The sequence below is a fragment of the Zea mays genome, chromosome 6 (genome assembly GCF_902167145.1).
Source record: "Zea mays cultivar B73 chromosome 6, Zm-B73-REFERENCE-NAM-5.0, whole genome shotgun sequence".
NCBI classification, from domain to species: Eukaryota; Viridiplantae; Streptophyta; class Magnoliopsida; order Poales; family Poaceae; genus Zea; species Zea mays.
The window spans coordinates 108,492,746-108,515,000 of NC_050101.1; the positions used below are offsets into that span (position 1 = coordinate 108,492,746).

The window sequence follows — 22,255 nt, forward strand, 5'->3', positions numbered from 1 at the left end:
AGGGCTTAAAATTCCCTTCTGATTTTGTAGAGATTAAAGAGTCTAAAATTTCCTACCGGATTTATGGTTTTCAAACTAGTACTAAATTAGAGTGGCAGGATGAGGCATAGGATGCACATGCCACACCTGACATCGACGTCCTGTACACACTCAGACAGGGCGAGACCTAGGATGCACAGGCAGGTTATGAAGGGAGTTGTACGTCATATATCTGTCATATGTCTGTCATATGTCTATCGAGGGGAGGAGATACCGAGTAAAAAAGACAGATAGCCAATCTACTGAATGCGTTTTGAATCATTGAATCAGGTTTTTCTTTCTTTTTTTAATGGACTCTAAACATTTTATCAACTATAAACATTTGTTATCTGCCAAGCAAACACAAATATTATTGTGTCTCCGGGTTTCAGAAACCACTAAATCACGACACAGTTGGTTTACTAATATAGACAACATATATGTTATGAGTTTCGTTGACTGAAACTGAAACAAGATTATTATTTTTTAAAAAAAATAAACAGTAGTGTATCTGCGCCGCGCGTGCAGAGAAACATAACTTTGGTTTTATTTTAAGAGAGAGGGGGAAAGAATCATGGCTTTTTGACACTTGTTTCTCGACCATGTTGCTAGCTGTCTACGGAAGAGTAAGCAGCAGGAAAGCTGGAAATTTACCATGGCATCATGGGTACCAGTACCACTACCACAGCAGATGGGTCCTGGCCTGGCCCACGAACTCTGCAAGGTTCCTTCTCCCTTGCGCCCTGCTAGACCAGACCAGAGGACGAGATGTGAGCACGCCATTTCAATTCAATTCAAGGGCGCATGAACGAAGCCCACTCGGCGCTCCAAAGAATCGATTCCCACGACCGATCGATCGATCGCCAGCCAGCTTTTAGATTTGCCCCTGGCACTGGCAGGCACCGTCGTTCGATCGCCTTTGCACACATATGCACGATCCCTCGTGCTTTCCTCTCGTTTGCCAGCTTCCCGCGAAAGAACACTCCCTTCGGCTGCAGCCTCACGCTCTCCTCCTCTCAACAAGAAGGCGCAGGCAGGGGGGCAGGGTTTAGGCTAGCTAGCTAAGCTTGGTAGAGGCCTCAAGTTCAAGTATACCTTCCTTGTCGCCGGGTTCACCACCGACGCGGCCGCGGCGGACGCTTTGCCTTCCCTCCCGGCTCCCGCCACGATCCCCCTCCCCCCTGTGTACAGTACAGGCGCAGCCGCAGGGCCATCGGCCAGACGCTTGCCTGCTCAAAAAGTTGCTCTGTGGTCTGCATGCCGTTTGCAGATGAATGAAGCAGCCTGCGGGGATTCTAGCCTAGGTGTCATATAAGTGCCTCGCGCGCCATTGTTACCGAGCCAACCAGCTTCTCAAGTTTCAACAGTAAGTGCGCTAAAAAAACTTATCAGTAATGAGATTTTACGGAGTTTTCGTTCATGGAGTTTTCCTGATCGATTTCGTTTGTGCTTTTGCGGGCGGCAATGGAGATAGGTTCGGAGCAAGCACGTATAGTAGGTGAGGTCAACATCAGTGCAAGGTCGGGGCTCACCAGCTAGCAGCGGCGACCAAATGGCCCAGGGGCACGGCGGCGACCCGCACCACGAGGACTTCCAGCTCAAGGACACCAACCCGCTGCTGGGCGAGCAATGGCCCAAGGGCGCGGCGGGCCCGGTGCGACCCGCGGGCGGCGGGATCGCCGGCTGGCTGGGCGTGGACAAGCCGTCGAGCACGTACGACCTGGTGGAGCAGATGTTCTTTCTGTACGTGCGCGTCGTCAAGGCCAAGGACCTTCCCCCCAACCCCATCACCGGCGCGCCCATGGACCCCTACGTCGAGGTCCGCCTCGGCAACTACAAGGGCAAGACGCGCCACTTCGACCGCCGCGCCAACCCGGAGTGGGACCAGGTGTTCGCCTTCTCCAAGTCCCGCGTCCAGTCCAACGTCCTGGAGGTCTTCCTCAAGGACCGCGAGATGCTGGGCCGCGACGACTACGTCGGCAAGGTCACCTTCGACCTGGCCGAGGTGCCCACGCGGGTGCCCCCCGACAGCCCGCTGGCCCCGCAGTGGTACCGCCTGGAGGAGCGGCGCGGGGAAGGGGGCAAGGTGCGCGGGGAGCTGATGCTGGCCGTCTGGATCGGGACGCAGGCCGACGAGGCGTTCCCGGAGGCGTGGCACTCCGACGCCGCGGCCGTGCGCGGGGAGGGCGTCGCCAGCGTGCGCTCCAAGGCCTACGTGTCGCCCAAGCTCTGGTACCTCCGCGTGAACGTGATCGAGGCGCAGGACGTGCAGCCGCAGGAGCGGGGGCGCGCGCCGGAGGTATTCGTGAAGGCGCAGGTGGGCAACCAGATCCTCAAGACGTCGGTGGCGGCGCCCACGCCCACGCTGAGCCCGCGGTGGAACGAGGACCTGGTCTTCGTCGTCGCCGAGCCGTTCGAGGAGCAGCTGGTGCTGACGGTGGAGGACCGGGTGTCCCCGCGCAAGGACGACCTGCTGGGCCGCGCCGTGCTGCCGCTCACGCTCTTCGACAAGCGCCTGGACCACCGCCCCTTCGTGCAGTCCCGCTGGTTCGACCTCGAGAAGTTCGGCGTCGGGGCGGCCATCGAGGGCGAGACGCGGCGGGAGCTCCGCTTCGCCAGCCGCGTCCACGTGCGCGCCTGCCTCGAGGGCGCCTACCACGTCATGGACGAGTCCACCATGTACATCAGCGACACCCGCCCCACGGCGCGCCAGCTGTGGAAGCCGCCCGTCGGCGTGCTCGAGATCGGCATCCTCGGCGCGGCCGGGCTGCAGCCCATGAAGACCCGCGACGGCCGCGGCACCACCGACGCGTACTGCGTCGCCAAGTACGGCCAGAAGTGGGTGCGCACCCGCACCATGATCGGCAGCTTCGCCCCCACGTGGAACGAGCAGTACACGTGGGAAGTGTTCGACCCCTGCACCGTCATCACCATCGGCGTCTTCGACAACTGCCACCTCGGCGGCGGCAGCAACGGCGGCGCCGGGCAGCCGGCGAGGGACGCCCGCATCGGCAAGATCCGCATCCGGCTGTCGACGCTGGAGACCGACCGCGTGTACACGCACGCGTACCCGCTGATCGCGCTGCAGCGGTCCGGGGTGAAGAAGATGGGGGAGCTCCGTCTGGCCGTGCGCTTCACCTGCCTGTCGCTCATGAACATGGTGCACCTGTACACGCAGCCGCTGCTCCCCCGGATGCACTACCTGCACCCGTTCACGGTGACGCAGCTGGACGCGCTGCGGTACCAGGCGATGGGCATCGTGGCGGCGCGGCTGGGGCGCGCGGAGCCGCCGCTGCACCGGGAGGTGGTGGAGTACATGCTGGACGTGGAGTCGCACATGTGGAGCATGCGGCGGAGCAAGGCCAACTTCTTCCGCGCCGTGTCGCTCTTCTCGGGCGTCGCCGGCGCCGCGCGGTGGTTCGGCGACGTGTGCCGCTGGAGGAACGTGGCGACGACGGCGCTGGTGCACGTGCTGCTGCTCATCCTGGTGTGGTACCCGGAGCTGATCCTCCCCACCGTGTTCCTCTACATGTTCCTCATCGGGCTCTGGAACTACCGGCGCCGGCCGCGCCACCCGCCGCACATGGACACCAAGATGTCGTGGGCGGAGGCGGCGCACCCGGACGAGCTGGACGAGGAGTTCGACACGTTCCCGACGTCGCGGCCGCAGGACGTGGTGTACATGCGGTACGACCGGCTGCGGAGCGTTGCCGGGAGGATACAGACGGTGGCCGGCGACATGGCCACGCAGGGGGAGCGCCTGCAGTCGCTGCTCGGCTGGCGCGACCCGAGGGCGACGTGCCTCTTCGTCGTGTTCTGCCTCCTCGCGGCGGTGGTGCTCTACGTCACGCCGTTCCGCATCGTGGCGCTCGTCGCGGGGCTCTACGTCCTGCGCCACCCCAGGTTCCGGAGCAGGCTGCCTTCCGTGCCCAGCAACTTCTTCCGCCGCCTGCCGTCGCGCGCGGACAGCATGCTTTGAACCCCCGATCGAGAATAGAATGCTACGGATTCACAAATCACAATGCTCTCTTCTTCAGTCGAGAATGTTTGCTTCGTTTTCCATTTTATATTTTGTCTTTGAACGTGCGTGTATGCTGCTAATCTTGGGTGTCTTGAGATTTGATGAAGTTACGGTGTTTATATCTCAGGAATAAGGACGAATGGATGACCGCATTTTTTGGACCTTATAGAACAAGTCCACCAAATTGAGCGAAAGCAATTCTCTTCCCTTATATTCTGACCATTATCTTCTACCTCTGGCGCATTCTTGCTTCCTGCCCTCCTCTTCCTTCCCGTCTGAATCCCTAGCCAAGGGTCGGGAAACCATTCGATAAATCCGGCTTTCCGGCCGGTAAATCGGTTATCGGCGCCGGTCGTGTGTACCGGTTTTGAAATTCAAATTTGAGAGATTTTGTAAATTTTGATGGCAATTTTCTTACCAATAGTATGGATTATTCTAAGGCTTTCCATTGAAACCAAATTTCAAAATACACTTCCGAATTTAAACTAAAATTCAAAGAAGTTTCGGAAAAAAAAGAAAAACTTTGTTGCTGGGCCGACTGATCATTTGGCCCATTGACATGTTTAACCCCTATGCCGACGGCCGCGCTTGCAAGCCACTTTCTCGCCACCTCCCAAAGCTTTGTCCAGTCGTGCCGCCACATCGTCTGCCGCTATAGATGGCCAAGAGGCCGGCCCGGCACGACCCGGCACGGGCCCGGGGAAGCACGGCCCATCAGTCAATAGGCCGGCCTGGGCACACGGACTTAACGGGCCGTGCCTAGAGAGCCCACATGCCTGGTCGTTGGTCCAGGCATGGCCCTCTGGGCCACTTTTCGTGCCGGGCCAGCTCGCTAGGCACGCTCCAAAAAACGGGTCATGTCAGCACCAGCCCGTCAGAGATCCCAAACAACAGAAAACATAGAGAAATTTAACCAAAGTTAAAAAAACAGCAGAAAATATAGACAAATATAATAAATGAGCTGTTTTGTGCAATGCTGCCTCATTAAAAACCTTTCTAGGTAAAACTCACCCTTGTGAGAAACCCTAGAAAGGAAAAAAGAGTGCAGCCAACTCAAAGTTTAATCACTAAGTTTGTATCTGTTACAAATGTATATTACAATACAAAATGACTCTCTCACAATCACTCAATGACAAAGCAGTGAAAGCACATATCAGATGACCACATCACAGTCTAGAAGACTACAACTAAGCAGCAACAGGTTCATCTTCATCAAGAAATAAATTCTGGAATGAGTCCTCAAGCTCTGGATTGTCAACAGCATGTTGTTCTCTCTTTTCTCCTAATTCCCAATCTTTTAAGCAAGTCAGCATCTCCACATTCTCAGGCAATAAGCGTCGTCGTCGCTCCTCGATTATCCTCCCTGTCAAACTGAAACAAGACTCCGAAGAGACAGTAGATACAGGAACAGACATAATATCCCTTGCCATTATGGATAAAACTGGATATGTTAGCTTGTGGTCACGCCACCAGAGAAGTATATCAAAATCATCCTCATAAGAAGTGACATTGTCACTGTCTAAGTAGGCTGAGAGCTCACAAATAGCAGATGAAGATGAAGCAGAAGGGGTAGAGCTAGGGGAAGGACCAACAACACCTGAACTGGAATCTCCAAATATTCTTCCCCAAGCTTGTTTTCTTTTACCTGAATGAATAGAAGGCTGAGCAGCCCTTTGAGCCCTAACTGCACCAAACTTAGTCTCATATTTAGTAAACAGTTTATACAAATCATTTTTGACATCAGCATAATATGTACTGTACTCACACCCAGTGCACTCTCCAAGTAAATGCAACACATTAAAAAAACCTCTCATCTTAGCTCTAGGGTCCAGAATGAATGCATATGAATATAGCAAAGGTATGTCACTCCAGTATTTAAGGAATTTAAGTTGCATTGGAAACACAATAGTTCTAAGATTTAAATCTCTTTCACATGCTTTCAAATGAGATGCAATTTCCAGAATATGGTGAAGAACTAGTGGACTAGTTGGATAATAAACACCAGACTAATGTAAGCCTAAGACCAATGACCTTTTTCTGTAATTCCCAATCAGCATTAACATAATGACAGACAACACTAATGTAGTCCTCCTTAGCATTACCAGACCAAATATCTGAGGTTAATGCAACCGAAGAAGTAGCAGGCAACACAGAATTGATAAGCACATTACGTCGTTCAGTGAAAAGCTTCAGAAGGTCTCTAGTGGTGGTCTGTCTAGACACTTTGGTAAACCTGGGGTTATGAGCACGGGCAATATAATCCTCCCAGGCCTGTGACTCACCAATACCTAATGGAAGGTCAAGCCTAGCAATCAGACGACACAACTCAGTTCGAGCAAAAATAGGATCATATTCCCAATTGTGTAGAGAACCATCAAGATTGAAAGCAAGCCTAGACTGGACCCTAGCAGCGTGATCAACCTTCTTCCTACAAGCTTTCTGGTGTCTAAGCAAATGCCCAGTACCAGCAGAAGATCTAGCAGATAAACGAGTCTTACACATTCTACAAATAGCAGCAATTCGAACATTGGACCCATTCACTTTCTCAAATACCTCATCAAAATCAACCCAGACAGTAGATTTACGCTTACCAACAGATGAGGTACCAGTACCACCATCGGTGCTGGTGGAGCCGACCGGAGTATCGGTGGCCGTAGCAGGCCCTCCACCAGCGTTGGTCGGATTAGAACTTAGATCGACAGGAGCAGAGGTTAGATCGATACCGAGCAAAGCAGCAGCGTCAGCCTGGATGTCGTCTTCGTCATCTGGGACAAGCCCTGTCGCGCGAAGGTCGTCGTTGCCGGTGACCGGATTGACATCGTCATCATCCGCCATGGCGACCTTCACCGCGGACGGTCGATCTCTAGCACCGTCCCTCAACGGAGCCGCAGTCGCCATGCCCGATCTACCCCAGAGGAGGAAGACGAGGCATCAGCAACTGACCTACAAAAGAGCAAAACATTATACAGTTAGGGTTAGGGTTAGGGTTTACGAAAGATCTAGGGTTAGGGTTAAGGTTAGGGTTTACATGTGCTACCGGAGCCCGATGCCGGAGAACACGGGGGCCACCCAGACAACACACGACAGACAGAGCCTGATTAGAGACGACGGCGAGCTGGGGAGGGCCGGAGGGGAGGACGAGACGACAACACGAACTCACATAGTTCACCGAGAGAGAGGGGATTGGATAGGGGAGAGGGGTTAGGGTTAGAGAGGAGCTGGTGGATCGAGGTCACCGGCGTCGGGGACGGGAGCCGAGGTCGCTGGACAGGGGTGGCGCCGCGACGGAGGCGTCAGAGGGGAATCGCCAATCGCCAAGTCAATCGCCGCCGAGTCGGGAGAGAGAGAGGGAGCAGGGTGCGAGTGCGAATGCGAGTGCGAGCGGAGGGACTGAGAGGTGGGCCCCATGGGGCGAGGAGGCGAGGAGGTAAGGGCCACGACGTCGGCTATGGGCCCCGACCGAGCTGTCCGCGTGGAGCAGGCCGTGCCGTGCCAGCCCACGTGCCTGGCCAGCGGCCCAGGCACGGCCTGCTCCACTGGGTTGTGCCAGCCCGGGCCCATCCCATACGTGTCGGGCCGGGCGCAAACTGGGCCAAAAAAACGGGCCTCGGGCCGGGTTAACGGGCCCGTGCCTCATGTACATCTATATCTGCCGCTCGAAGCCACCTTGTCACTCTGGAGCACCAGCTAGCCGACGGATTTTCCCGACAGGCCGGATCTGGTGGCTGCGCCGTGGATTGAATGGTAAGCCGCTCTGTATCATTGATTTATCGGCCGATATCTCAATAAACCAGTCGGTTTTACCCCACCGGAGTGCTTCGGTTCTAGGGGTAGTTTTGGGCGATTTATCGGTTGACTTGGACGACTAGCCGAGCTGATATGCCAGTTAATCGGTGGTAAATGCAAATTAACCGCATGCTGAGTAGGAGCTAGGTTTGGGTGATTTTCCCCTTTTCGTTTGAAATCTTTTAACATAGCAGTGGCACTTGCAATATATGGTGATAACAGTTCGTGTTGTTGCTATTTTCAGGGATGTCGGATCAGATCGATCCAGTATGGCAACACGGGGACAACATATATCCCGGTTTCAAGTACAAGTACTACAAGAAACAGTGGAAGGGGGTGGTGCTACACATTGCAAGAAACACCTTGCATCGCGTGGGGGAAATGCGCAAGGTTGTCGCAATGTTCCACAGGACACTGCCGATTATTTTTAGCGGGAGCTTGACAAAGTCCATGATAAAAGGAAAGCAAGAGTAGGTTCGGAACAAATTATGCTTTCTTAGAGAGCTTTCTTCGCCGGAAGGACAAGTTCATGGCATGGATGAGTTCTCAGGAATTCCTACAAAGCAAGTTTAGTAGTATGCCAAAATGGAGGTACACTTATGAAACCCTTATGAGCCTGTCATGGTGGGATCAGTTGAAGTATGTGGTTGATGCAACTGAGCCATTATTTGGTTTTCTTCGCTTCGCTGATGAGGACAAGAAGGGAACGCTTAGTAAGGTGCTTCTACAATATACCTTATACCCCGTTTGGATTATTGGAATTGAATTCCATTCTAATAATAATAATAATTTAGGCATATATCAATTAAGCTAATTCGGTTTTATGTAAAATATATTTGCATACTATTATTAGCAAGATATTGGAGATATTTATGTGCTACATTTTTACTATAGAGAAGTGAAACGAAGAGTGTCATGTAAGTTACAGAGTAGAAACAAATTCTACTAATGTATTAAAATCATTTCCCATCCTCCACCCCATGAATTTGAGATTCACTTATATATGAACTTTGGAAAGTGGTGGAATGTCAAATTCCAAACTAAATAAGTTAATTTATTGAGTGAATTCCAATTCTTTTGAAATAAAGGGATCCAAACGCCCGGTTAGTGGAATCTTAGTATGAAAGTTTGTTCCAAGGTCGTCCGAGCGAGTACAAAAAGTACATGAAGGTTATACAAAAAAAGAATGGCGGATCTTACAAATCAGACCTACTAAAATGGTGGTAAGTACTATAGTTAGCACAATTTATTTAAATGTTCCTATCATGAATCAGTACTAACTACATGTCACACAACTGTTGCTTTGAACCCTCGGACACACTATGTGTATGACACTAGTGTTTCAGTGATGAGTGATCTTCGACATGCATGCCATTATATGATTGATGTGGATATAGCAGCCCAAGCATTTGCGGAGGTTGATTTCTACAGAAAAAGCAAGGGGAGTTTGGTAGACCTTTGGCTAAAAATGGCGTACGATCACAACACTTGGGCTGATAAGTAATTACCCGTTGTCGCAAGTACATTAAGGCTTTTTGTATGTCATGTGAATGTGCTACTTTTTGAGGCATCATGGTCGGACATGTTTGGTTTAGACACTCCGACGTTACAAAAGCTAGATTTAGATTGGTTTCACAATGTTGTTCCTCCAATGGTTGTGAGCGCAACTGGAGCACGTTTTCTTTGGTGCACACAAAGGTGAGGAATCGACTGTCACATTAGAAGCTCCATAAGCTTATGTATGTGAACTACAACTTGAGGCTACGCCTAAAGGATGCAATTGGGTTCACAAGTGTGCAAGGGGAGGAGGATCCATTTTCACAGTTGATGGAGTTGTCCTTATATGACACAAACAATCCAATCCGTCAGTGGATGGAAATGGGTCACTCAAACGTTGATGCAGTGCTAGATGAGGAGGACACTGAGAGTGACACAAAGTTACCATCAAGCATCGTGGCTAAAGGCACTCCAAAAGAAAATTTGGTTAAGTGAACAAAGAATAATGTGGGGGACACTCACGTTGGTAAGCAAATGATGCAGTTCATGTTACAAAAAACAAGCAAGAAAGGAAAGAAAGAGGTGACTAGCGATGATGAGACCGATAGTGGTGATAAAAGTCCACAATACCAAGAGTCTGTCGATAGCAGTTCGATGACATCTTCTGATGATGCTGGTGGTGGTGCTGGCAATAGCGGTGGCAGTGCTGGCGATAGCGGTGTTGGTGCTAGCGGTGCTGGTGGTGGTGCTGCTGCTAGGTCTCAGATGGCTCTGATACATTTCACATGTACCATTACATTTAGTTCTCAATAAATTAGTGATTGATATAAAACCATGTTTTCATAACTATGTAGGGGAGTCCCAGTACAAATACGCTACACAAGACCAAGATCACGGCGCACCTGAGGAGCGTAAGACCACTCACACAAGAATCAGACACCAAGGCCTACAACAAGCAAATTGGACCCTGATTTTAGCAACAAAAGACAAGGTTCATGTTCACCCCTACTTCCCTATGTCAGTTATCTAGTTGGTGAGGTGACACAACAACCAATGAGGTGGGTGTATGAATGGGAGGACACTCAGTGCTACCAAATATTGGTGGAGTCATGGAGTACGACTTCTGCATGGACCGGTCAGACTTGGGCACAGTACAAGACACAGTTGATGCGTGAGCTATCAACGGAGGAGTACAATATGGCACAAGCACAATATCAGTGGAATGCACTGTCGGTGTTTTGGGTCCGACCGCACACCCGGGGTTGCCCCTCAAGGTGTTTTTAGGAGTAGGACGGTGTCGACAACTGTAGCAAAATGGTTCGTGCCGATTGCACGAGGGACAGTGGACAAGGTTTATAGGTTCGGGCCGCTTAGACATGCGTAACACCCTACGTCCTGGTGAGTATGCTTGGTGAACGAGGTTTACAAGAGAGCTCTCTGAATCGAGAATGCAGAGAGTTAATGTGGGGGCTAAGTAATAGGGTCGATCGTTCTGAAGGGGTGCCCCCTGGGCCTTATATACTCGACCGTGGGGCAATACATGTGGATATGATAACAACGAGTAGCTAAAAGATAGTGAACTGCTTGAGTTTATCTCCATGTAGTTCTGCCGACTTATCCTCGCATGGCTCTGTTGCACGGGGGCTCCAGCGCGGGAAAGTCGGATCTCTGTTGCGGTCACTCGCTCGACGTTGTGGGCCATCCGGGTTTGCATCAATCCGGCCTCATGTCGATCTGCATTGTTGGTTGTCTCTCCCTAGGCCCACGAAAGAATGACCTTACGATTTATTGAGTCCTTGGGCCTTTCGTGAGGTCTTTTACTCTTTTAGTGGACCCAGGGGATATCTATCCCCCACAAGCCCCCGATCTTTGGGTTTATTTAGAGGTAATCAGCCCAAAGATCCCAGGTCCAGCTTGCAGGTGATTTGAAGAAAATGACTTCCTGTTGTCTTCTCCTGCTTTGATCACTCGTAGACTGAAGCCTAGTTTCGTGCTTGTGCCTTAGAGGTCGGCATTTCAATTTGTAGGATTTTGAACTTCATTGGGTGCGCCGGAGGTGCACCCAATGGGTGTAGCCCTCGAGCTTCGAGTAGATTTTAGAAAATAATCTACTCGAAGGTCTTCCCCAGAAATTATTTCCATTTGTGCTCCTGCGTTTTAATCTTGTCCCACGCCTTAGAAGTCGGCACTATCTTGGTTTGGAGTGATAATCCATGGGGTGCACCGGAGGTGCACCCAATGGGTGTAGCCCCCGACCTTCAAATGGATTTTAGAGGGTAATCCATTCGAAGGTCTTTCTTTTGTGTCTCTTTGCTGAAAATCATCCTTCCTGTTTGTAGAAATTGGCACGACGCTATTCGCATTATGCTTTGGAGGTCAGCATTATGTCATCAATATTTTGCTTCAGAGGTCAGCATATATTTTGTCTTTAGCAGCCGAGTTCGCAATCCCTCCATATCTTGCTAGGTAGTGCAATTTATTTGCTCTGCGATTGATTGGACGTTTGATGGACGTTCTCTGTCTAGTCTTCACGTCGCTTCTGTCGGCCATATTTTGTACTTCACTGGCTATATTTGGCTTTCCTCTGATCCTTACTGATATCTCATTTTTGTCTTGAGGTATTCACTGCGTGCCCTGCACAGATGTGACCATTTTGAAAGAAAATATACTGATAATTCCTGGGCGTCCCCCCCAATGGGTGTGGGCAAGGGACGACTTGGTACGCTGAGTGTTTTAGCCGGCTGCTTCTGAGTAGTAATGTGATGTGACGGCGAGTGTAATCATATCCTCCGCGTTGTTGACTGGAGTCCCAATGGGTGTTGTGTTGCGTGAAACGGTGTCAGCCGCCTGACGTGCCTTCAGACGGGTTGAAGTGCTTATTGAATGCTTTGCGACTGTTCAGTGACCGCGGTTGGAGGTGAGCGGTTGCCTTCTCCTTCTATAAATAACGTCGTTGTCTCTCTGGCTTTTTCACATTTCTCGCTGTTCTCTGTTGCTTTCCTTTCTTCTCTCCCTTCTGCTTCCACCATGGGCAAGAACAACAAGCGCAAGCGTGAGCCAACTCCTCCATCGGAGGAGTTTGGTGACTCGGAGTACTTAGAGGAGGAGTTCTCCTCTGAGTCTGAGGGGTTTCCGGCTTCCATCCCCCTGCGTGAGTCGTCTGACGACTCAGACGACTCCCAAGGGCTCGCGGCGGAGGTCTGGACGTACATCCGGGCCGTCGAGCGTTCCGGGCTCGAGGGCTCGGATGAGTCGGAGTACTCCTTGGATGAGGAGGACTCGGACGGCGGCGGCAAGGACGAGGACGACGACGACGACGGCGGCGACGACGGTGACGGTGACGGCAGCGGCAGGGGCGGCGACGGCGGCAGCAAGGACGGTGACGGCGGCGGCAGCAGGGGCAGCAACCAGGGCGGCAGCAGCAGGGGCAGCACCAGGGGCGGCAGCGGCGACGACAGCAACAGGGCCAGTGGCTAGATGCCACTGGTCTTTTAGATATTAGTATGGTATAGTTAGAATAATGTAGTTATATTTAGTAGTGTAGAGTAGTATAGTGTAGTGTAGTAGTAGTAGCAGTAATATAATGTAATGTAGTAGTAGTAGTAGGGAAGTATCAACTCATAAAGAGTTGATTTGTAAGTATGTTATCTTCCCTTCTAATGAAAGAATGATGTTAGCTTCTCCTTGATGACTGTCCTGCTTATTTGTGAGGCTAATTCCTTTGAGAGAGTAGGTGAATAACTCGGGCATCAAACTGATGCTTTCAGAAATAGTTGCCGAGTAACTTTGTGGATGGTGTCAGCGCTTTTAGAATAACTGTCGAGTGACTGAACACAATATCAGCGTTTTTAGAGGCAACGCCGAGTGATTGAGTACGATATCAGTGTTTTAGAGGCAACGCCGAGTGACTGGAGGGCAACGTCGGCGTTTTAGAGGCAACGCCGAGCAACTGAACACTATATCAGCGTTTTAGAGGCAACGCCGAGTGATTGAATACGATATCAGCGTTTTAGAGGCAACGCCGAGTGACTGGAGGGCGACGTCGGCGTTTTAGAGGCAACGCCGAGCTACTGAACACTATATCAGCGTTTTAGAGGCAACGCCGAGTGATAGCAGGCCGCGCGAGCCACTTTGAGGATGATGGCCGAGTGATGAAGTGGCGCACCGGTGTTCTGGAGATAACTGCCGGGTGACCACGTGGCACGCTGGGGTTTTGGAAATAACCGTCGGGTGATGACTGGGCACTTTTTGAAACGGTATCTGGCTTGAGAATATCCCATAAGTGTTGCGCTTTTAGCCGCCTTTGCTTTCCGTGCCCTAGTTCTTGCTTTCCCGCTTCCGGATCCTCTCTGCTATTCGCCTCCCACTCCGCTTGCTGATAGAATCGAGATGGCGCCCAAGAGGAAGACCTCGAGTTTATCTGCTGTGGTGATTCCTCCAATCGACCCCAACAGCCAGTTGCCGTTCGCAGGTAACCACATGTCTGTCATTTCTGAGCCTGAACTTCTCCACCTCGTATCCATCGGGGTTCTTCCTCCGCGGGAACTCTGTTCTTAGCGGATTTGCCATGTGTTTACTGTTCCGACCGAGGATACCCATGAGTCCGTTGTTTACGCCCCTTTCCTTCTCCGCGGCCTTGGCCTTCCCATTTCTCCCTTTTTCCGCGGCCTCCTTGATTTCTACCATCTTAACTTGACCCATTTGAACCCCAATTCAATCCTCCAAATCTCCATTTTCGTTCATTTATGCGAGGCCTTTCTTGGCGTGCTGCCGCATTTCGGTCTGTGGAAATACTTGTATCATTGTCGCCCTGGGATGGCCGGGGGACAACATCAGTTGGTTGGGGGTGCCAGCTTGGAGATGCGCCGCGGGAGGAAGACTGAATATCTCGAGATCCCTCTCAAGGACAGTATCAAGGGATGGCGCTTGGAGTGGTTCATAGTTGAGAATTATGGGAATTCTCTCCCCTCCTGGTCGGGAAGACAGCCGGACGTTCGCACCCCAAGCTGGACCGAGTCTCCCACAGATCAGGAGGTAGCTGAGGCCGGTGTGTTGCTAGCTGAAGTTGGACTGCTGAAAGAGAGGGGTCTGACTGCCGAAGCTGTGGTTACTGATTTTGTTTTCAAGAATATTCAGCCATTGAAAGACAGGGCATACCCAGCTTATCTGTACAGAGGGCTAGCCGACTCAACTCGGGTTACCAACAGAAGAATTCCCTCTGCAGACTTGGTGAGCCGACTAGAGATGATCCTTAGGGGCAAAGTGTCAAATGTTAGTGCTCCAGTGGCATACTCGGCCTGGAACCTGCCTCCTCCCAAAGCCTTCACCCTTTTTGTGTCGAATCCACCTGTTACTGACGGCAGTTTGGGCCTTAGAGTGCGACCCTCTGCTGATGAAGTTAGTGCCTTGGTTGCTTCGCTTGGGGAGATTCCTGATGATGAACGGCAAGTCCATTTTGAGGTGCCCTTGAACCCTAGTGATGCTGAGATAAGTGTTATGCTTGATTTGCTGGCTGAGGATTCTTCCGACGCTGCTCCTGCTGGGGCGTTGGTAGTGGCGCCCCTCCCAGAGGCTGATACAACTTTGGATACTCAGAAGCCTGTCAGTACTCGCCCGAGGCGCCCTTGCCGAGCCAATCAGCTTGATCCTTCTGCTGATGAGCAGAAGAAGAAAAGAAGACGCCTCCGGCGAGTATCCAGTTTGGATCGGGACGCTGGTACCTCGGTTCCTGCTACTGAAGAAGTGCCTGTGACTGGATTTACTGATGCTGACCCCAATGGGTGTACCCAATCCGCTGCTGATCCTAATGGGGGTGTTGCTTGTGTTGCCAATGCGGATGATGAGGAGGAAGAAGATGAAATTCCTTTGACTCAGAAAAACAGTCGGTAGCTCATCGCGAGCGGCGAAAGTAGTGGAGTTCCCTCTCCTGCTTTGTCTGCCCTCATTGGTCTGCAGGAACTGTCCCTGGCCAACTTTGATCAGACTCTTGAGGATATGGTCCCAGAGGATTTGTTATCGGAGTTAGTGGATGATGGTGCAATGGAGGTTTGCGCTGACGTGCCTGATGCTGGGTTGAGGTCATCCCGTGCCTCGTCGACCTTAGAGCGCGATCTCGAGGGTCGGGAGACTGACTTGGATCGTCCTGGTCCTATGGAAGTAGCTGAGGGCCCGTCAACCTTTGAGGTGGTTACTGCAGAGAACTTGGACCTCAAGAATGGTGCTGACACATGCCCAGCCCCCGAGGATGTCGCCGGGGATGACTTGGCTCGGGTGAGGAGTGTAAGCCACTGCCCAGCCCCCGAGGGTGCTGCCGGGGATGATCTGGCTCAAGTGGGCAGTGCAAACTATGACCCAGCCCCCGAGGGTGCCCGAGCAGGGTCTCCCTCCTGTACTTCCATGGACGTTCATGCGGGATCTCCTCCACACTCTGGCTGTATGGTGGTAGCCCAAACCTTGGACCAGGGAGTCGCTTTAGAGGGCAGCGTCCTCGCTGATCGAGTGTTTGGCTCTGCTGAAGGCACTGAGCTGATTCCTACTGGTTCGTTGCAAGCTGCTTCGGGTGGTGGCCTTACCCCTGATTATCAACTGATCTCTCCTGATTTGGGGATCCCTTCGTTCTTTTCCAACCTCCAGGTACTGTGATGTATTTTAGCTTGATTTTCACATTGTATGAACTGCTGTCATTACACTCATCTGTTCTCCTCATCAGGCTTTGGTGGATGGGATGGCTAGCCAGCTGAGACTACAGGGTGCTTCTGTCCCAGAAGTAGCTTTGTCTCTTGCATGTTGGAATCCAGTGTCACTTCAACATCGCGTCTCTGAATTGGAGGCAACCAACGCTGGTTAGTGCCTTTTTGCTTCTCTTTGCCTTCACTGTGGACTGCTTTACATTCTGACCCCGTTTTGTTTGATTATCTCTTGCTAGGAATGACTCGGCAGATTTCAACTCTTGAGGAAAAACATTCCCGAGATCAGGCTGAATTGGTCCAGCGGTGTGCTGACTTCGAGGAGAAGTACTCTCAGAGCCAAACTGAACTGGGTCAAGTCTCCGCTGCCTTGGATGACGCCAATACACTGAGTTCTTCTCTTCATGCTCAGCTCGATTCTGAAAAGGTGATTTACAAAACTGTGCTTTGCCTTGCTGTGTTCCCATTTGCTTGGTTTTTGAAGGAGTTGATTTTTTGCTCGCAGGAAGAAAAGCGTATCCTTGCTGCTTCTCGTGACAGTCTTGACAGATTGTATCGTGATTCTAGCAACTCGCTGACCATCTTGGAGAGGAGTCACCGCTTTACAATGGAAGAATTGGACAATGAACGCTGTAAGCTGCAGGAGTCTGCGGATGAAGTGACCCGCCTCAAGCAGCTGATATCGACGAAGGATACTACCATCAAAGAACTCCGAGCTTCCAAGAAATCCATTGTCCAGGAGTTAGAAACTACTCGACTGGCTGCCAAGGTTGCCGAAGAAACTTCTGTTACTCTCAGAGCCCAGCGCGACAGAGCCATGGACAAGGCTATTCGGACGGGGCGAATCTTGATGAGGAGACCCGGCGTGGTTGTTCCTGAAGACATAAGGGCTGATGTGAATGCTGCCCATGATTCCTCAAGTCGCCCTTCTTCGTCGATCGCTCCTGAGAAAGATATTGCGAAATAGAGAAACATTTTGCGTGCTTTGAGCGCGCGGTTAGCATGATCGAATATTTGTTAGAGGACATCGGTTCAGCGTTCGAATGATATAGTTACTCTCTTATTGTTTCAGAATTCATCAGTTCGTAGATTTGCAGTAGTAAAATAATGCGCGATGGTTATGAAATTCGTCTGCGGGATATAGAAGTCATCCTTATATGAGTAATTGTAATCTCGTCGAATCGCCTTAAGCCGCTGCTGACTTAAGTCGCTTGCTTTTGTTAATAGCGCGTAGTGGTCACCCTGAGTTGCATAGCCGTGAGCATGTTGCACCGGCTTAAGTCGTTGCCGACTTAAGCCGATTGCTCCGTTAGTAGGGCATAGTGGTCACCCCGAGTCAAGTAAGCGTGAGCATGTCGCACCGCCTTAAGTCGTTGCCGACTTAAGCCGATTGCTCTGTTAGTAGGGCATAGTGGTCACCCCGAGTTAAGTAAGCGTGAGCATGTCGCACCGCCTTAAGTCGTTGCCGACTTAAGCCGATTGCTCCGTGAAAGGGAATTAGGCTTACACCTAGTTCCTATATAATTTTGGTGGTTGAATTACCCAACACAAACATTTGGACTAACTAAGTTTGCCCGAGTGTATAGATTACACAGGTGTAAAAGGTTCACACTCAGCCAATAAAAAGACCAAGTTTTGGATTCAACAATGGAGCTAAGTGGGAACCGAAGGCCCTCTGGTCTGGGCTCACCGAACTGTCCGGTGTACACCGGACAGTGTCCGGTGCACCACTGGACAGTGTCCGGTGCACCAGAGGACTCCAACTCGAACTCGCCACCTTCGGGAATTTCCAGAGGCACTCGCGCTATAATTCACCGGACTGTCCGGTGTACACCGGACAGTGTCCGGTGCGCCAAGGGAGGACGGCCTTAGGAACTCGCCAGCTTCGGGAAACTCCAACGGCTAGTCCGCTAAAATTCACCGGACTGTCCGGTGTGCACCGGACTGTCCGGTGCAACTCCGGAGCAACGGCTATCTCCGCGCCAACGGCTCTCTGCCGCGCATTTAATGCGCGCTCTGCGCGCACAGATGTCAGGCACGCCCACTCCGGCACACCGGACAAGGAACAGTGCATGTCCGGTGTGCACCGGACACCCAGGCGGGCCCACAAGTCAGCAGCTCCAACGGCTAGAATCCAACGGCAGTGATGATGTGGCAGGGGGCACCGGACTGTCCGGTGTGCACCGGACTGTCCGGTGTGCCATCGAACAGACAGAACTCCCAACGGCCATATTTGGTGGTTGGGGCTATAAATACCCCAACCACCCCACCATTCATTGCATCCAAGTTTTCCACTTCCCAACTACTACAAGAGCTCTAGCATTCAATCCTAGACACACCAAAGAGATCAAATCCTCTCCAAATTCCACACAACACAATAGTGACTAGAGAGAGTGATTTGCTTGTGTTCTTTCGAGCTCTTGCGCTTGGATTGCTTTCTCCGTTCTTGATTCTTTCATTGCGATCAAACTCACTTGTAATTGAGACAAGAGACACCAAACTTGTGGTGGTCCTTGTGGGAACTTTGTGTTCCAAGTGATTGAGAAGAGAAAGCTCACTCGGTCCGTGGGATCGTTTGAGAGAGGGAAGGGTTGAAAGAGACCCGGCCTTTGTGGCCTCCTCAACGGGGACTAGGTTTGCGAAAACCGAACCTCGGTAAAACAAATCCACGTGTCACACTTCTTACTTGCTTGCGATTTGTTTTTCCACCCTCTCTCGCGGACTCGTTTATATTTCTAACGCTAACCCGGCTTGTAGTTGTGTTTATATTTGTAAATTTCAGTTTCGCCCTATTCACCCCCCCCCCCCCTCTAGGCGACTATCAATTGGTATCAGAGCCCGGTGCTTCATTAGAGCCTAACCGCTCGAAGTGATGTCGGGAGATCACGCCAAGAAGGAGATGGAGACCGGCGAAAAGCCCACTACAAGCCACAGGAGCACTTCATCGGAAGAGTCCCGCACCAAGAGGAAGGAGAAGAAGAAGAGCTCCTCCAACAAAGGGAAGGAGAAGAAATCTTCTTCGCACCACAAAGAGAAGAAGGAGAGATCTTCCTCCCACAAGCCACATCAGAGAGGGGACAAGCACAAAAGGATGAGAAAAGTGGTCTACTACGAGACCGACACTTCATCAACATCGACCTCCGACTCCGATGCGCCCTCCGTAACTTCTAAACGCCAAGAGCGTAAGAAGTTTAGTAAGATCCCCCTACATTACCCTCGCACTTCTAAAAATACACCTTTACTTTCCGTCCCATTAGGCAAACCACCAACTTTTGATGGTGAAGATTATGCTAGGTGGAGTGATTTAATGCGATTTCATCTAACCTCACTCCACAAAAGTATATGGGTTGTTGTTGAGTTTGGTGCACAGGTACCATCGGTAGGGGATAAGGATTATGATGAGGATGAGGTGGCCCAAATCGAGCACTTCAACTCTCAAGCGACAACAATACTCCTCGCCTCTTTAAGTAGAGAGGAGTATAACAAAGTTCAAGGGTTGAAGAGCGCCAAAGAGGTTTGGGATGTGCTCAAAACCGCGCACGAGGGAGACGAGCTCACAAAGATCACCAAGCGGGAAACGATCGAGGGGGAGCTCGGTCGGTTCCGGCTTCGCAAAGGGGAGGAGCCACAACACATGTACAACCGGCTTAAGACTTTGGTGAACCAAGTGCGCAACCTCGGGAGCGTAAAGTGGGATGACCACGAAGTGGTTAAGGTTATTCTAAGATCTCTTATTTTCCTTAACCCTACTCAAGTTCAATTAATTCGTGGTAATCCTAGATATACTAAAATGACCCCCGAGGAAGTTATCGGGAATTTTGTAAGTTTTGAGTGCATGATCGAAGGCTCGAGGAAGATCAACGAACTTGATGATCCATCCACATCCGAAGCTCAACCCGTCGCATTTAAGGCAACGGAGGAAAAGAAGGAGGAGGCTATACCAAGTCGACAACCTATAGACGCCTCCAAGCTCGACAATGAGGAAATGGCGCTCGTCATCAAGAGCTTCCGCCAAATCCTCAAGCAAAGGAGAGGGAAAGACTACAAGTCCCACTCCAAGAAGGTTTGCTACAAGTGTGGTAAGCCCGGTCACTTTATTGCTAAATGTCCATTATCAAGTGATAGTGACAGGGGCGACGACAAGAAGGGGAGAAGAAAGGAGAAGAAGAGGTACTACAAGAAGAAGGGCGGCGATGCCCATGTTTGTCGAGAGTGGGACTCCAACGAAAGCTCTAGCGACTCCTCCGACGACGAGGACGCCACCAACATCGCCGTCACCAAGGGACTCCTCTTCCCCAACGTCGGCCACAAGTGCCTCATGGCAAAGGACGGCAAACGGAAAAAGGTTAAATCTAACTCCTCCACTAAATATGAATCTTCTAGTGATGATAATGCTAGTGATGAGGAGGATAACTTGCGTTCCCTTTTTGCCAACCTTAACATAGCACAAAAGGAAAAATTAAATGAATTGATTAGTGCTATTCATGAAAAAGATGACCTTTTGGATTCCCAAGAGGATTGTCTAATTAAAGAAAACAAGAAACATGTTAAGGTTAAAAATGCTTATGCTCTTGAAATTGAGAAATGTGAAAAATTATCTAGTGAGCTAAGCACTTGTCGTGAGATGATTGACAACCTTAGGAATGAAAATGCTAGTTTAAATGCTAAGGTTGAATCACATGTTTGCAATATTTCAATTCCCAATCCTAGAGATAATAATGATGATTTGCTTGCTAGGATTGATGAATTAAACACTTCTCTTGCTAGCCTTAGAGTAGAAAATGATAATTTGATTGCTAAGGCTAAAGATTTTGATGTTTGCAATATCACTATTTCCGATCTTAGAGATAAAAATGATATATTACGTGCCAAGATTGTTGAACTTAATTCTTGCAAACCGTCTACATCTACTATTGAGCATGTGTCTATTTGTGATAGATGTAGAGATATTGATGTTAATGCTATTCATGATCACATGTCTTTAATTAAACAACAAAATGATCATATAGCAAAACTAGATGCTAAAATTGCCGAGCACAACTTAGAAAATGAGAAATTTAAATTTGCTCGTAGCATGCTTTATAATGGGAGACGCCCTGGCATTAAGGATGGCATTGGCTTCCAAAAAGGAGACAATGACAAACTTAATGCCCCTCCTAAGAACTTGTCTAACTTTGTTAAGGGCAAGGCTCCCATGCCTCAGGATAACGAGGGCTACATTTTGTACCCTGTCGGCTATCCTGAGAGCAAAATTAGGAAAATTCATTCTAGGAAATCTCACTCTGGCCCTAATCATGCTTTTATGTATAAGGGTGAGACATCTAGCTCTAGGTAACCAACCCGTGCTAAGTTGCCTAGAAAGAAAATTCCAAGTGCATCAAATGATCATGACATTTCATTTAAAACTTTTGATGCATCTTATGTGTTGACTAACAAATCCGGCAAAGTAGTTGCCAAATATGTTGGGGGCAAGCACAAGGGCTCCAAGACTTGTGTTTGGGTACCCAAAGTTCTTGTGTCTAATGCCAAAGGACCCAAAACCATTTGGGTACCTAAAGTCAAGAACTAAATTTGTTTTGTAGGTTTATGCATCCGGGGGCTCAAGTTGGATACTCGACAGCGGATGCACAAACCACATGACAGGGGAGAAGAAGATGTTCTCCTTATATGAGAAAAACCAAGATCCCCAAAGAGCGATCACATTCGGGGATGGAAATCAAGGTTTGGTCAAAGGTTTGGGTAAAATTGCTATATCTCCTGACCATTCTATTTCCAATGTTTTTCTTGTTGATTCTTTAGATTACAACTTGCTTTCTGTTTCTCAATTATGTCAAATGGGCTACAACTGTCTATTCACTGATATAGGTGTCACTGTCTTTAGAAGAAGTGATGATTCAATAGCATTTAAGGGAGTGTTAGAGGGTCAGCTATACTTGGTAGATTTTGATAGAGCTAAACTCGACACTTGCTTAATTGCTAAGACTAACATGGGTTGGCTCTGGCACCGCCGACTAGCCCATGTTGGAATGAAGAATCTTCATAAGCTTCTAAAGGGAGAGCACATTTTAGGACTAACCAATGTTCATTTTGAGAAAGACAGGATTTGTAGCGCATGCCAAGCAGGAAAGCAAGTTGGCTCTCATCATCCGCATAAGAACATAATGACGACCAACAGGCCACTAGAGCTCCTGCACATGGATCTATTCGGCCCGATCGCTTACATAAGCATCGGCGGGAGTAAGTACTG

At 50.2% G+C, this 22,255-nt stretch overlaps 2 protein-coding genes across 3 annotated transcripts; one reads left to right on the top strand and one right to left on the bottom strand.

Moving 5' to 3' along the window:
- Window positions 1–549: 549 nt before the first annotated feature.
- LOC103629725 (FT-interacting protein 1) lies at window positions 550–4,223 on the top strand. 2 transcript variants are annotated; one of them, XM_008650841.4, is made up of 2 exons: window positions 550–1,384; window positions 1,489–4,223. In XM_008650841.4, exon 2 carries the CDS (start codon window positions 1,571–1,573, stop codon window positions 3,995–3,997), a length of 2,427 nt encoding a protein of 808 aa, XP_008649063.2. In that variant the 5' UTR covers window positions 550–1,384; window positions 1,489–1,570; the 3' UTR covers window positions 3,998–4,223. The 2 variants fall into 2 exon arrangements, with proteins under 2 accessions (XP_008649063.2, XP_008649064.1); XM_008650842.4 differs by having other exon boundaries at window positions 552–1,384; window positions 1,493–4,223.
- A 1,838-nt stretch (window positions 4,224–6,061) lies between these two features.
- Window positions 6,062–6,885, bottom strand: LOC103629726 (uncharacterized). The gene is made up of 2 exons (XM_008650843.2): window positions 6,573–6,885; window positions 6,062–6,310 (listed from the first exon to the last, which is right to left on the bottom strand). Exons 1-2 carry the CDS (start codon window positions 6,872–6,874, stop codon window positions 6,229–6,231), a joined length of 384 nt encoding a protein of 127 aa, XP_008649065.1. The 5' UTR covers window positions 6,875–6,885; the 3' UTR covers window positions 6,062–6,228.
- Window positions 6,886–22,255: the final 15,370 nt, after the last annotated feature.

What these genes read in the sequence shown, in the direction of transcription:
- LOC103629725 (XM_008650841.4), top strand. Translation starts at nt 1,571, where the DNA reads ATGGCCCAGGGGCACGGCGGCGACCCGCACCACGAGGACTTCCAGCTC.
- LOC103629726 (XM_008650843.2), bottom strand. Translation starts at nt 6,874, where the DNA reads ATGGCGGATGATGACGATGTCAATCCGGTCACCGGCAACGACGACCTT. An exon ending in GTATTTGAGAAAGTGAATGG is followed by an intron (nt 6,311 to 6,572) that starts GTCCAATGTTCG and finishes GGTGAGTCACAG; the next exon opens with GCCTGGGAGGATTATATTGC.